This window comes from Moschus berezovskii, chromosome 20 (assembly GCF_049115385.1).
Source record: "Moschus berezovskii isolate FMDL1 chromosome 20, NW_MosBer_1.0, whole genome shotgun sequence".
NCBI lineage: Eukaryota > Metazoa > Chordata > Mammalia > Artiodactyla > Moschidae > Moschus > Moschus berezovskii.
The window spans coordinates 59,760,107-59,774,770 of record NC_142479.1 but is presented as its reverse complement, the minus strand read 5'-3'; the positions used below and the strand labels follow the sequence as shown (position 1 = coordinate 59,774,770).

Here is a 14,664-nt window from a genome sequence, read left to right as displayed (position 1 = left end):
CGGGGCCCGGCGGTTAGGGGCGGTGCCTGTTGGGGGCGGGTCTCGCGAGGGGCGGGATTTGAGGAGACATCCTTGCATTGGGTGATTAGGTATAGGCGGGGCTTAGTGCTGGGCTGGGTTAGGCGGGGCAGGGAGTTAGTTACCGCCTCTGGGTAACTGGACGCTGGCGGCCAAACCTCCGGAGGCCCCGGGAGGCAGCGGGCACCTAGCAGATCCCGGATCCGGAATTTTCCGGGCAGGACCGGAATCAGGATCGGCCCTGCCCCAAAGTGGGTTTCTGAGGAACTCGCGAACTTGGATTAGGAAAGCCCGGAATCCGGATCAACAAACCCCAGAACCCGGAATTTAGATCGGAAAGTCCCGGAGCACGGAGTGCGGAGCGAACTCAGCGCGGAGCCCGGAGTCCGGACCGCGACACCGCCGGACGGGGACGGAGCGATGTCGGGCCGTGGCGCGGGCGGGTTCCCGCTGCCCCCGCTGAGCCCCAGCGGCGGCGCGGTTGCCGCGGCCCTGGGAGCGCCGCCTCCGCCCGCGGGACCCGGCATGCTGCCCGGACCGGCGCTCAGGGGGCCCGGGCCGGCTGGAGGCGTGGGGGGCCCCGGGGCCGCCGCCTTCCGCCCCATGGGCCCCGCGGGCCCGGCGGCGCAGTACCAGGTGAGGAGGGCGGATGGGCGGGAGGCGCCGCGAGCACTCCCGGGGTAGGGGGCCTCGAGTGAGGGCCCTGGGGCAGCCTCCTGTATAGGGGACACAGAGGCTCTGCATGCGGATTTCACGGGGCATGGTGGGGAGCAAGACCAGGGACCCTCGGGCTCTGCCAGGTGGTGGTGGAGGTTTTGAGGGAGAAGGTAAGAGCAACTCGGGTGGAGGGTTTGAAGCATTTGGGAGCGTCTGGGGGTCTTCCTTGGAACAGGGATTCTGAGTAACGAGAGATGGAGGCGTAGTCTAAGCTAGTGAGTTGTGGACGGATGGAATGAGAAATCTAGTGTAGATTCTCGGGTAAGGGGTCCTGGGAAGTGATGAGAAAGTTTTGGGAAAGAGCCCTCATTGAGAAAGCAGGGTTACCCTGCATTGGTCTTGGTCCTACTCCAAGTCTTCTCTGGGTTTTTTTTTTTCTTCCCCTAGTTGGGAACTGGCAAGAGTTTTAGCGTGTCTGAGATAGTTCCCAGCTGCTAAGGAGGAGGAAGAAGGGCCTGGCTTCCCAGGGGCACAGAAGGCAGAGGATGGGGATTGCAGTCTGTGCAAGGGGAATCTACTCCTGGGCCAGGCCCTGGCACCTTCACACAGGGATGCCTCTGGGTTAGATCAGAGATGGTTGTGGACAGGCCTGAGGAAGGAGGAAAGCCCAGCCCATTCTGGACAGACTTTCTGGCTTTCTGCCTGGTGTCAGTGTCCAGGAGTTGATTAGTCTGGAGGAACAGAGAGGCTCCACTGAATACTGCTGGTCTGGGGCTGGAGGAGCCTGCAGAGAGTTGCTTCAAAGGGTTCTGTCTGATCCCTTCTGGGTCTGTCTTTGCAGAGGACTTCTCGGGTTGCAGCTTCAAAGGCCATCAAGAGGCTGTGGGGTCAGTGTGTGAGGAACTCAGCCTGACACTGGGGGTGGGGCTTACCAGTCCCTAAGTTCATTGTTTCTGGTTGCCCCAGAATGCTTGGGAATTGCCTTCATTCTTTTTCCCGCCCTCCTCTCCACTTTTAATTAGCCTTTAGCTTCTAAACAACCACATATCCCAATCTGTGTGCCCCAGCACTTGACACTGACTTCTTGCTAATCTCTCAGGACAGCTGGGAGATTCTCATGTCTCCTCTCCCTCTCGCCCCCAGGTAGAGGTCCCCTAAGTGGATCCTCATAGAGTAGGTGCCCTGGGTCCCCACTTTGTGAAGAGATGCTTCACTGGGATGGTGATTTTTCCTTCGTGCTCCTCATGTTCCGTCTTCTCTCTGAACCAATGATCTGGTTATTGACAGAGACAAACCTGGTCCCCAAGACTCCAGCTGGGATTCATCTTTCCCTTCTTGCTCTCACTCCAGGGGATTCATGGGCCCAAGGTGTCACTGAGGGATCCCTGTGTCTGTCATTCCAGCTCTTAGGTGACTTAGCTGAGGAGCCTCCGTGGGGGCCGTTGGCCCCGGGCAAGGCTCCAAGGACCAGATAGGAGCCTCTCTAATTTCCTAAGCCTGGGGAAAGCCCTGAGAGGATGGATTCCAGAGTGATTTGGAGGGAGTGGCCTTGGACCACTGGCAAGGCTGAGCTAACTGGCTGGGTACCCCAGGCTTCTAGGAGTGGGGACCTTGAGGAAGGCACTGAGCCTCTGCTTCCCTGGGCTTCCCCTCCAGCTTCTCATGGTCTCCTCCTCCTCCTCTTTCAGGGAACGGGGATGTGTGTAAGTGTGGGGGGAGGGGTGCAGAAGTAAAGATAGATTTTGGGGGAGGGAGGACCCAGTTCACTTCTGCTGACTTCAAGGAGGATCCTGTGTGGCCTCTTTCCAAGTCCAGTTATGTGACTTCTGGGAGAAGGGACTTGAGATCTGAGGAGCAGGGGGTGTGTCTCTGCTGGGGCGTGTGAGGTGAGCTAGAGGAGCGAGGCTCTCAAGCCCACGTGGGGCAAATAGGGGAGCTTACTAATGGAAGGGAAGTGATGACCCCACCTCCTTACAGAGTGTTTCAAACTGTGGGTCACGGTCTACTAAGGAGCTTAAAGAAAGCATAATATTAAAAAAAAAGCCACACCACCACCACCACCCCCCCTGCCACCCCCCTACAAAGAAAACAGATTACTGGGTTCACGCCAGAGAGTTGAAGATATTTTCTACGTTTGCAGAGGTAGGTTCTCTTCTCCTTGGTCCTTAGGCGCAGCCTTCAGAGGCACCAGGGGCCAGACTGGAGGCGGCAGCATCAGCCTGGCCCCCCACCCCTGCTGTCCTGGGCGGTGGAGCCAGAGTCTGGTTGAGTACATGGGCTGTGCTGTGCTGAGGGAGAGGAGGTTACTGCTCCCATCTGAGGCTCAGGGCGTGGAGCCAGGCCTCCCTAGCCCTGCTGCAGGAAAGGGCTCAGAGAGCCTAAGAGATCAGGGCTCTGTTCTTTTTTTTAAGTCTTGGGTTGTTTTTTAGAAGAGGAGGAATTACTGGTGCTTCAGAGCCTAGTGTGGAGCTTGGCCAGGCTGAGCTGGGACTGTCAGAACTGTAAGCCGCCTTTCCCTGGGCCCCTTCCTGCCTCGGGAGAAGCCTAGGGCCCTGGGCGAGCCAGGGGGCCTCGCAGGCCTCCTCCAGGCCCGGCCTGTGCCGCCTGGTTTGGGGACTTCCTGTTCCGGGAGCACCTGCCTAGGCGGGCTGCGCGGTGCTCAGGACCTCCCACTCTGCAGGTTCCCTGCCTCAGTCGTTCCACCCCCTCAGCTCAGGTGCTGGTGGGAAACACTCGAGTCTAGGGTGCGAGGGGGCCGGACTCTCAGCTGTGGCCACCCTGAGTTTTTTTTCTAGCATCTCTAGCTGAGTGGCTATGGTTCATTAAGGCAGAGAAGCAGGTTGTCTTTGCCTCTCAGCAGCTCGGAGGCACCTCCTCCTGATGAGGAGACTTGTGGCAGGACTCCAGAGGTCCCAGGCAGACCCCCCCCACATTGAACCCCATCCTCCCAAACGCTTCCTTCCCACCCCGCTCCTTTTCCCCTGCCCCTGTCTTTGGGTCGTGTTTCTCAGGTTTTTCTCTGTGTCTGTCTCTGGTCAAGAATCTGACCATCCTTAGTGGGAAGGTGGGATGAGTGCTGGATGAAGAGTTGGAGTAGGAATCTCATCTCATCTCTGTGATGCTGGCGGGGAAGGGGGTTGGGGGGGCGGGGGTCCTTTGATTTGGTGTGAATCCCCACCCAGCCTGGCTTGGTTGGCTGGTTGTGCTGGTTGCATAATCTGGGCCCTGGGGCCAGCCCTGTGAAGCTGCCAGGGACAGTGTGTGCAAGGCAGAGCTGCCAAACAGGCCTTGCAGGCAGCAGCAGCCATGAGGAAGGGGGCGGGGGCTCCTCCCCAGTGGGCTCCACAGTAATGTTGGGGAGCCGGACCTCAGTGGGAAATCCCTTCTGCAGGCTTTGAAAGAAGCCACCTCCCACCCAGCTTCCTCTGCTGATCCTAAGACTTTGATCCTTGCATCCCAGGCTAATCTTATCTCCATTCTCCAGCTTGGCGTTGCCAAGCGAGCCCCAGCCACCAGGTGGTGTGCGGACCGCAGGCAGAGGCCAGGTGCTAGCTGCTCTCCCTTCCACAGACCACTGGAGCCACAGCTTCCCCTTGGAGTCTTCAGGCCTAGAGGTTGGGGGCTGGGCAGCAGGGAGGTGAGAGAAGGGTCCAGTTCTGGGTGGTGAGTAGGGGCCATATGGCGACCAGATGGCCTGTGTACTCCGCCTGAGGCCACCCCCACCCGTCGGGACAGGCTCCAAGCCATCCTGTTGCAGCTTGCTCACCTGGGGTGCCGCTGCTGATGGGCCTGCCAGCCCGTTGGACTGCTGTTCCCTGCTCAGTCACTCCACCAGGCCGGTGACTGGGGATGGGCACTGGGGCTGTGCCCCGTCAGCCTGCTCTTATCACAGCCACAGCCCGCTGCCTGGCTACGACACTGCCCCCGGCTTCTGCCTCAAGCTGGGGGAGGAGAGGATGGAGTGCTCGGTGGGACCATCTGAGAGCCTTGAGGCCGGGTGGTCCAGGGAGCCAGGTGGAGTGTTGCTGGGGCCAGAAGGTGGTTACAAGTGGCGATGGGCCCTGAAAAACTCCCCCAGGCCCTTCTCCCTGCAGGCAGGGTTCTCCTCCCACCCCCTGGGCTCTGCGGGCCTCATTCGCTGGCACGACTGCCAGGGCGGTTGAAGGGGGCGGGGCAGGTGTGGTTTACACTTCTCTCCGGCGCCTGCTCCCCTTTGTTCCTGGCACTCCTGCCCCGGCTCGGCGGCCCTGCCGTGTGCTGCTCAGGACTGGACCCGGCCAAGAAGAGGGATGGAAGGAATGGGTTACGGGCCTCGTTGGGCCCCACCCCTGACCTATGCACCCCTGTTGGCTCACTTCCCCCAGAGGCCTGGCATGTCCCCAGGGAGCCGGATGCCCATGGCTGGCTTACAGGTGGGACCCCCTGCTGGCTCCCCCTTTGGCACCGCTGCTCCACTTCGACCTGGCATGCCACCCACCATGATGGACCCATTCCGAAAACGCCTGCTTGTGCCCCAGGCCCAGCCCCCGATGCCTGCTCAGCGCCGGGGGTAAGACCATCCTGTTTCTTCTCAAGCTCCAGCAGTAACAGGGTTTCCTTGTGTCCTAAGGGCTGCGATGACTGAGGAAGACTCCTGGTTGTCTTGGGAAGGTCCTGGGGACTGGAGAGGTGGGGAGGAGGGAAGGTCCTTTGGACCGTTGACCTCTTCATTGGGTTTCTGTCCTCTTAGGTTAAAGAGGAGGAAGATGGCAGATAAAGTTCTACCTCAGCGAGTGAGTATGTTGAGAGAGGACCTCGGAGGCCCACCCGAGGGCTGGCTGGTTGGCTGAGGGTGGACTCAGTCTCCCCTCACCTTGGGGCGAGAGAGGAAGCGAGGAAGGAGCCATAGCTGCAGCTGAAATGAGCTGATGGATCCTTGCTCCCTCCCCACCTCCAGATTCGGGAGCTTGTCCCAGAGTCTCAGGCGTACATGGACCTCTTGGCTTTTGAACGGAAGCTGGACCAGACCATTGCTCGAAAGCGGATGGAGATCCAGGAGGCCATCAAAAAGCCTCTGACGGTGTGTGCAGCCCCAGCTGCTCCTGGGCCTCGCCAAGTTTCTCTTCCCCTCCCTGGCCTTGTTTTCCAAAGGCCAAGTGGGGGTCTCTGATGGGCTAGAGCAGGATGTTTCACACTGTAGGATATAGCCCATTTAGCACGAATTTGCTTTAATGTGGTGAGGCCAGCCTGTTTTTAATGGAACATTAGGGTTGTAGAAATGATAATTCTTCACAGTAGCAAAGGAATTATGACATTTTTGTTTCATATATTTGCATATATGTGCAGATCCTGGATCATGATTTAAAACATTAATATTGTACATCATGGTCATAAGTTTGAAAGGCAAAGCTGGAGGGTAGATAAGGATAGTTCCTGTCTTCCTCCCCATCCCTAGAGAAGTTTTATCTAGAGAACAGTTCCTCGAATGGTGGAGGCTTTCCAGGAGATGATGTTCTGTGGCCATGATGGGTGTTTGAGTTTCACTTCAACTATGAGCCCACGACTTCTGGTAACGCCCTCTTGAGTATCTGTCACACCACCGATCCCCCTGTATTGGACCTGTTGGTACTGCATCTGTTTCCCCATCAAATTGTGAGTCCCTTGAAGGTCAGGGATGAGATTTCCTCACCCAGTTCCCAGGGGCTCACTAGGGGCCTGACCCACAGCACGCTCTGTATGGGTGTGAAATGCGTTCAGACGGGGGGATTGGGTAGCAGCTGGCCCCTGTCTAGTTAACCTGTTGTCTTTCTTTAGCAAAAACGAAAGCTGCGGATCTATATTTCCAATACATTCAGTCCCAGCAAGGCAGAAGGTGACAGTGCAGGAACCACAGGGACCCCCGGAGGAACCCCTGCAGGGGACAAGGTGGCTTCCTGGGAACTCCGAGTAGAGGGAAAACTGCTGGACGATGTGAGCTGGGGAAGGAGGCGTCTGGAGGGGCGGTGGTCTGTGTGGCTTTCAGACTTGGGCCAGACACTTGGGCACTTCCGGGGTCATCCTGCCAGGGGGAGAGCACAGCTCCCAGTCCAGAGGTGGGAGGTTTGTGTGGTTGTTACAACGCTTTTCCTGCAGATGGCAATAGAGTGTCCCGAGGAAGGGGTGCCCTTGCTAATTCCGGTCCTTTACTGGCTGGCAGCGGGGCTGCCTAGGGCCCCTTTCCATACCTCAGGTCTCACTTTTCCCTGCTTCTTTTAGGGCCTGAGAATCCTCAGTACCCTGAGCTTTAGGACTGAAATGATATTCCTCTGTTTGGGGCTTAGTATGTGGCTTAGGCTTGAACCTTCAGCGGCACCCCTGTCTCACCCCCTTTACATCCCCAGCCGAGTAAACAGAAGAGGAAGTTTTCCTCCTTCTTTAAGAGCCTCGTCATCGAGCTGGACAAGGAGCTGTATGGGCCTGACAACCACCTCGTGGAGGTGAGAGCAGGCCTGGGGTTCGGGAGCTCAGGGTGGCACGTGGGGTGGACAGAGCAATGGCCTCAGGCCCCACGCAGGGCCAGGTGCGTGTGTTCTCGCCCACCCCTTGGTGATGAGCTGGACTCCCCTTCCTCCTGCCAGTGGCACCGGATGCCCACCACCCAGGAGACAGACGGCTTCCAGGTGAAACGGCCCGGAGACCTGAACGTCAAGTGCACCCTCCTGCTCATGCTGGATCATCAGGTGACAAGTGCCCTGAGGCCACGGCTGGGGTCACAGGGACTCTCGTCTGGGGCTGGGGGCAGGTGCCTATTGTAAACCCTTCCTGTCCCTACCCTAGTCTGCTTTGGTTTTGTTTTTTTTTCCCCTCCTCTGACTCCTGTCTGTCCATCCCAGCCCCCACAGTACAAGCTGGACCCCCGCCTGGCGAGGCTGCTAGGGGTGCACACTCAGACGAGGGCTGCTATCATGCAGGCCCTGTGGCTCTACATCAAACACAACCAGCTGCAGGACGGCCACGAGCGCGAGTACATCAACTGCAACCGCTACTTCCGCCAGGTAAGCGGGGACACCACCCCTCTCATCTCCCGGCCCCTGCCTTGCCTGGCTCCACAGCCCCACCGTGGCCGGGGCCAAGTTCTCCACACTGCCCCGGGACGGTCCAGTTCCCCATGTGCCCGCCAGGGCGTCACCAACCCTCTGGCTCCCTCCCCAGATCTTCAGCTGCGGCCGACTACGTTTCTCTGAGATTCCCATGAAGCTGGCGGGGCTGCTGCAGCATCCAGATCCCATTGTCATCAACCACGTCATCAGGTAAACGGGAAGAGGGGGAGGAAGGCTGCTCTCAGGGCAGTTTACCTTTGACTTGAATTAAAGCCAAAGCGAAGCAGCACGTTTGGTTTCTTGCTCCTGGGTGTGTGTGGTTTGGCCCTGGGCGGGTGGGAGGGAAGTAACTCCCTCTCCCGTGTGCCATGTAGCGTGGACCCTAACGACCAGAAGAAGACAGCCTGTTACGACATTGACGTGGAGGTGGATGACCCGCTCAAGGCCCAGATGAGTAATTTTCTGGCCTCTACCACCAATCAGCAGGAGATCGCCTCCCTTGATGTCAAGGTGGGCCCTCAACCTCCCCAACCTCCTCTGGGCCCCCAGTGAGCGTGGGCAGGTGTTGGGCATTTCCATTTATATAGCACCTTAGGATGGGACCTGAGTCCTTTGAGGTTGGGGCTGGAAGCAGACCTTGTAGGGGTGGGAGCCAGTCTGACACATACCCCTTTGCCCAGATCCATGAGACCATTGAGTCCATCAACCAGCTGAAGACCCAGAGGGATTTCATGCTCAGTTTTAGCACTGACCCCCAGGACTTCATCCAGGAGTGGCTCCGTTCCCAGCGCCGGGACCTCAAGGTGTGCCCTTTTTCCTGAGGGTGATCCCATGTTAAGCTCTGGGGGTTCTGCCCCCTGCACCGTTCTTCTGGCTCAAGGGTGGGAATCGCATTCAGCTTTCCCCCTGGCGCTCTACAGATCATCACTGATGTGATTGGGAACCCGGAGGAGGAGAGACGAGCAGCTTTCTACCACCAGCCCTGGGCCCAGGAAGCAGTGGGGAGGCACATCTTTGCCAAGGTGAGGTGGCTCTGCCCTGGCTGAACTGGAGGGCACACCGGAGGGGCAGGGTGGGCAGTCAGGCCTGAGCCACTGGTCTGTCCCTCCCCTAGGTGCAGCAGCGAAGGCAGGAACTGGAACAGGTGCTGGGAATCCGCCTGACCTAACTGCTCAGGGACCCCTTTCTTCCCAGTCTGGAGCCACGCCCTCCTCAGCTTGGAAGGGGACCACCCACTGGGGCGCAGACATGTAGGATAACGAGGGGGTGAGGGGCATCTCCGGTCACCCTCGGCTCCCCGGCTTTAGTTTCTTAAGTGTAGTGATAGGATTCCTTGTTGCTTGGTCCTCCAAAGCCTTCTTACTTACACATTGGCTTTAACTGGGTTCACAGGAGAGGCTTCCTATGCCCCCTGCAGGCAGGCCCGACAAGGACCTGGAGGCTCTGCTTTGACATTGTAACCGAGACCTTCGGAACCAAAGGCCCCTGGCTTTGCTTGTTTACAGACCCCCTTGGGGCGAGTGTCCACGCTGGCTCCAGGGAGCTAGGCGAGGAAGAGGGGCGCGGCTCCCTTTCTTCTCAGCCTTTCCAAACCAAAGTTCTTTGCCATTCCTACCAGCCCAGCCTTGCTGCTGGTAATTTCCTTTCCTTCGGGTTATTTGCACTATTTGTGGAGCAGGATTTTCTATGTGGGAGCCACTTTTTTTATGGGGGTGTGTTGGGGGTTTTCAGGGAGCCCTACTTGGGGGTCCCTCCTTATTTTCTTTTCTCAATCTATGCAAGCGGCTCTGGCCGCCATCATCTCCTGCAATGCCAGAGGGCTACCACCCCGGTTCTTGGGCCCAGGGTAACGCCTCCTAGGGAGAGGGCACCCTAATTCTCTGGTGTCGCCCGAGGCGTGGGTGTGTGTGTGCTCAGTGGAGGGCAGTGGGAGATGGGGAGGATTGTTGTTGCTCTTTGGAGCCTGGTAAGGAGGGTGGGCCGAGGGCTTGGCAAACGCCACTTCTGGCAGGTTTGGAAATTTCCAAATAAACCTTTGTTTATTGGTGGTACCCAGACCTGGTGATTGAACAGTGCGGCCACTGACTAACAGACTCAAGTCTTCAAGGTCTTGACCGGCAGAGCTTTATTTGAGGGGTCCACACAAAGGACGTCCGCCTCACTTCCATAGTTTCTTGATGGACATGTTTTTCTCACTGTCCTTCTGCATGACCTGGAGAGAGAGGGCATTTGAGTTAGAGACCCAGTGAACATGTGCCCGACCCCACTGCTCCAGAACCACCACCAGCAAAGGCAGAAAGGTGTGGCCCTGTACCTTAGCTACTGCCATCTCAAAGTCCTCCTGCGTGACATGGACTCGGCGCTCCCGCAGCGCATACATGCCAGCCTCGGTGCACACGCCCTGAGCAGGGAAAGAAGGCGGAGCTACCGCTGTGCCCTGAACCCAGTGCTTCCTGCCTCTGCCCCCTTTCCCTTGGGCACTCCTGTTACCTTCACTTCAGCCCCTGACGCTCCTGGCATGAGCTCAGCAATTTTTCTCAGGTTGATCCCCCGGGTCAGGTTCATTTTCCGAGAATGGATCTTCAAAATGTCCAGCCGGGCCTAGCGATGGGAGGGGAAAAGCCTGAGCCCAGGGCCTACCCCCACAGCTGGGGCCGCTGCCAATGTTGCTTATTACAAACCTCCTCGTTGGGGGGTGGGAATTCAATTTTTCTGTCTATGCGCCCTGGGCGGAGCAGCGCTGAGTCTAGGATGTCAATCCTATTAGTCGCCATGATAACCTGAGTGGACAAAGTAGGTGGCGTCAGCTAAGCCCTTCCTAAGGCAGGCTGCCCCTCACCCAGGGCCTTCCCTTGGTCCTTCCCCTAGCTGACCCCACCGTACCTTGATATTCTTGGTGGCCTCAAAGCCATCCAGCTGGTTGAGCAGCTCCAGCATAGTGCGCTGGACTTCACTGTCCCCTCCAGAGCCCCCCTCCAGCCTCGAGGAGCCAATGGAGTCAATTTCATCCATGAAGATGATAGACGGAGCATGTTCTCGGGCCATGACAAACAGCTCCCTCACCATCCGCGCCCCTGTGCGGAGACCAAGTGGGTGTCAACGAGCTAACAAGCTCCGCCCCCTCCCCCCTTTAGTATGTCTCTGACCACAGTTACCTTCCCCGATGAATTTCTGTACCAATTCAGAGCCAGAGACACGAATGAAAGTGCAGTCTGTATGATGCGCCACGGCCCGGGCCAGCAGCGTCTTCCCCGTGCCCGGAGGTCCGTACAGCAGTACCCCCTAGAGAGCAAGGGTGGGGCTAAAGGAAGGAAGCTGGCCCCCATGTTTCATTCAAGGAACATTTATTGAGTGTTTGCACCATGCTAGATCCCACGTTAGATGCTAGAGATAAAAAAGTGAATATCAAAGTCCCTTCTGGAGCTCATACCCAAACCATTCGATGGCCTGGTAGCATCTCTTGCCCCAGCCCCTGGGTGAGCAGGACCAGTGGAAGCAAGCTCCAGTCTACCCGGCTGGGGCAGGTATACAATAGCAGCATGGCCCTCGCACAGAAGCCCTGCTCACCTTGGGCTGCGCGATGCCCAGCGCTTCAAACAGCTCAGGATGCTTCACAGGCAGCTCAATCACTTCTTTGATCTCCTTGATCTGTTTGTCCAGTCCACCAATCATCTCGTAAGTTGAGTCTGGCACCTTCTCCACCATCATCAAGGACACCAGCGGGTCCACCTTGTTGGGCAGGATCTTGTGCAGAGTGTAGCTATCATTTCTGAGGGCCACCCGGCAATTGGGTGTCACCTGGGCAAGGGACAGAGGTTCAGGAAGTGGTGTGGTGAGAGCTGACCCCCACTTCCCGCCTCCTGGCTGCACTCACATCATTGATGTCGATGTTCTTGTCCACATCGACGACAAACTTGCCCTCCGGATGTACCTACAGAAACAAGGGCGCATGACCGTCCCTGACAGTTACCAAATCACCAACCTCACCCGGAAGACCCACAAGTCTTCCACTAAGGTGAGAACAATGTCCTCACGGCACACAAAGGTACGGGAATGCAGAGGCAGGTGGCTGGTGCCGGCTCCTGCTGCCTTTACCTTGACTAGCACTTTTTTCTTATCCATGGCCCGGACTACTTCCCCCACGTAGGAGCCCTGTTCCTGCAGCAGCTGTAGCTCCTCCCGCAGCAGGCGAACTAGATGGGAAACAGATACCATGATCACTCAGATTTTGATGTCCCTCCCCCGTGACTCGATTAAACGCGCAGGAACTAAACACCATTTTAAAGTTTTGAAGCGAAGGACTCAGAAAGTCAAGAATTCACGTCTTTAAGGAGATTACAATGAAACTCAGGAGAGATGTGCATGTGAACAGAGCATCACCTTGGATTGGGAAAAGCAACAGGCACTTAGGTGAAGACTCGCTTCAGGGAGACTGAACACTCAGACCTCACTCCAGCTGCCTCCATGAAGCCCTCCCACCTTTCCCTCCTCACCTTTTGCATTAAGCTCATTCCTCTGTGCCTGTAGCCTCCGGAGATTTTGGCTCTTATCATTCACAATCAGCTATTGGAGAACAAGAAGCAAAGGGTGGAAAACAGGAGGAGGTTAACATCTTGGCCAAGACCCTCAGGCTGATATGAGCTGAGTGAGGAAAGCCAGGGCACCTGCATTCCCCATTCAGATTCTCCAATATGCCTTTAACCTTTACCCTGTCCTCCAAGAGTGCCTCTGGAGTGTAGGACAACCACGGGGGGCGGGGCAGGGGGGGCTGCTTGTCTAATACTGGTCTAGGAATAACAGACCCTAATGGAGACAAGGTAACAGCTGATTAACATAGTTTCTCAGAGTGGGAACTTGGGTAATGAGGGAAGATTTCTGAGTCAGAATCCAAAGTTCCAGCCCCACTGCTGGCAATCATCAGCTGAGTAAAGCCAATGAAAACCAGGAGAAAGGTATAGATCTGTTACCAAACTGCAAGTGAGTATAGCACCCTTATCCTGGCTCTTTTCAGGATTAACACGAGGAACAAATGAAAGCACGCACTGTTGTTCAGTCGCGAACTCTTGTCTGACTCTTTGTGACCCCATGGACTGTAGCACACCAGACTTTCCTGTCCTTCACCATCTCCTGGAGTTTGCTCAGATTCATGTCTACTGAGTCAGTGATGCTATCCAACCATCTCATCCTCTTTCGCCCCCTTCTCCTCTTGCCCTCAGTCTTTCCCAACATGAGGGTCTTTTCCAATGAGTTGACTCTTCACGTCGGGTCACCAAAGTATTAGAGCTTCAGCATCAGTCCTTCCAATGAATATACAGGGTTGATTTCCTTTAGGATTGACTGGTTTGATCTCCTTGCAGCCAAGGGACTCTGAAGAGTTTTCCCAAACACAATTCAAAAGCATCACTTCTTCAGTGCTCAGCTTTCTTTATGGTTCAACTCTCACATCTGTACATGTCTACTGGAAAAACTACAGCTTTGACTATATGGACCTCTGTCACACAGGTAAAGCATTTCAAAAATGACAAACCAAATATGATACCCACCAATGTACCTAAAGTTCAGAATTTTCCCTTGTGGCGCACCTCCATCCAATTTATGTTGTTTTCTTTATTTCTGTGGTCCTTGCTGCTTCTCTAGGCTAGAGCACTGGGCTGTTCAGTTTCACTTCATTCAGTCCCATGGAATCAGCATTTTCCAGACTCCTCAATTCTGTCTTCTCTCACTCTGCCCCAACCCTTCTCTGATAAATGTCATTTCCTGACTCTATGTCTTCTCTTCACAAGAAACCATCTCATTCGGGTTTCTAAAAGGAACGACTTTTGGCTGGGGGGTACTTTTATATTAAAATTTGACTCTTGAAGATGTGCAAGAAACTGTGAATATTAATTATATTCAAAAAGGTGGGATTTGAGGGGAACACAAGACAGTTGCAGCAGCAGCAAGACAGTTGCAGCAGCAGCAAGACAGTTAATTTCATATATTTTATGTTATTAAGTTGTTATCAATACTACTTTTTCCACTGCGCCCCCAGTGGAATTACATGGATTTGTAGAGATCCGCTCATCCCCCTTCTAGCTCCCTCTGGACCTTTGAAGTCCGTTCTCACCTGGAGTTCTTCAATCTTGGACAGATAATATTGGCGGAGTCCACTGCCTGCCTTCCCCTCTTCCAGCTCCATCTGAGGACACAGTGTAATTATTAACCAAAAGGCTAAACATCCAAGGGATAAAGCGACTTCGACGTTGATTTCGGAGATTTAAGATTTGCGTTCTCACCCCTCACTCCATCTTTTCATAACCATTTCCTTAAGACTATAAACTAAAACAGAATGATAATGCCGCCTACCTCTCCAGACTTTCGGGAGGATCAAAAAACAGCGCACCCGGGAACGCTCACAATCCCGAGACGGTATTTGCACAGGAGCAGCCAGCAGGAAGCACGGGCTCCCCGACTCCCGCAAGAGTGGGTTCCCGCTCCCACGGCTCTCGCCACTCAATCGGCTTCCACCCGGTCTTCCACTCCCGGCCCTGCCCTTACCCGCCGCGGGCGGCGCTGACACAGCAGATCCGGTCCCAGGCAGGGCCGAGTCTAGATTAGCCCACCCACCCCGGACTCCCCCGACCCGCTGGCCCCGGCCGGCTGCCCACCTCGGGTCGCACCTGCTTCGCATCCAGCCCCGGTCCCCGCCCGGCCGCCGCCCCCATACCTGCTCTGGTCCGTCGAGCGCCATCTTCCCTCTTCCGCGGAGACGGCCGGCATCAGAGCCGCTTTGGCGCGCAGGCGCAAAGCCGGCGCTTGGCGGGGGTGGATACCAAAGACTCGGGCAGAGAACAGTTCCGGGTCAATGGGCGGGGGGTGAGGACGGACGGTAACAAATAACGAGGGCCATGAGGGGAGGGACGGGGGTACGCGAGGTCAGGGTCTTTGGTGT

At 56.3% G+C, this 14,664-nt stretch overlaps 2 protein-coding genes across 2 annotated transcripts; one reads left to right on the top strand and one right to left on the bottom strand.

The window, feature by feature from the left end:
• Positions 1-120: 120 nt before the first annotated feature.
• Positions 121-9,784, top strand: SMARCD2 (SWI/SNF related BAF chromatin remodeling complex subunit D2). The gene is made up of 13 exons (XM_055408198.2): positions 121-654; positions 5,040-5,224; positions 5,405-5,447; positions 5,612-5,734; positions 6,469-6,624; positions 7,035-7,130; positions 7,272-7,373; positions 7,527-7,688; positions 7,846-7,943; positions 8,108-8,243; positions 8,414-8,536; positions 8,654-8,755; positions 8,848-9,784. Exons 1-13 carry the CDS (start codon positions 439-441, stop codon positions 8,899-8,901), a joined length of 1,596 nt encoding a protein of 531 aa, XP_055264173.1. The 5' UTR covers positions 121-438; the 3' UTR covers positions 8,902-9,784.
• A 50-nt stretch (positions 9,785-9,834) lies between these two features.
• PSMC5 (proteasome 26S subunit, ATPase 5) lies at positions 9,835-14,569 on the bottom strand. The gene is made up of 12 exons (XM_055408200.2): positions 14,440-14,569; positions 13,840-13,911; positions 12,227-12,296; positions 11,829-11,926; positions 11,608-11,664; positions 11,301-11,531; positions 10,889-11,015; positions 10,617-10,807; positions 10,415-10,513; positions 10,224-10,334; positions 10,048-10,134; positions 9,835-9,945 (listed from the first exon to the last, which is right to left on the bottom strand). Exons 1-12 carry the CDS (start codon positions 14,461-14,463, stop codon positions 9,892-9,894), a joined length of 1,221 nt encoding a protein of 406 aa, XP_055264175.1. The 5' UTR covers positions 14,464-14,569; the 3' UTR covers positions 9,835-9,891.
• Positions 14,570-14,664: the final 95 nt, after the last annotated feature.

What these genes read in the sequence shown, in the direction of transcription:
- SMARCD2 (XM_055408198.2), top strand. Translation starts at nt 439, where the DNA reads ATGTCGGGCCGTGGCGCGGGCGGGTTCCCGCTGCCCCCGCTGAGCCCC. An exon ending in ATAAAGTTCTACCTCAGCGA is followed by an intron (nt 5,448 to 5,611) that starts GTGAGTATGTTG and finishes CCCCACCTCCAG; the next exon opens with ATTCGGGAGCTTGTCCCAGA. An exon ending in AGGGAAAACTGCTGGACGAT is followed by an intron (nt 6,625 to 7,034) that starts GTGAGCTGGGGA and finishes TTACATCCCCAG; the next exon opens with CCGAGTAAACAGAAGAGGAA.
- PSMC5 (XM_055408200.2), bottom strand. Translation starts at nt 14,463, where the DNA reads ATGGCGCTCGACGGACCAGAGCAG. An exon ending in TGGGCATCGCGCAGCCCAAG is followed by an intron (nt 11,016 to 11,300) that starts GTGAGCAGGGCT and finishes CTTGCTCTCTAG; the next exon opens with GGGGTACTGCTGTACGGACC. An exon ending in TCCCACCCCCCAACGAGGAG is followed by an intron (nt 10,335 to 10,414) that starts GTTTGTAATAAG and finishes TCCCATCGCTAG; the next exon opens with GCCCGGCTGGACATTTTGAA.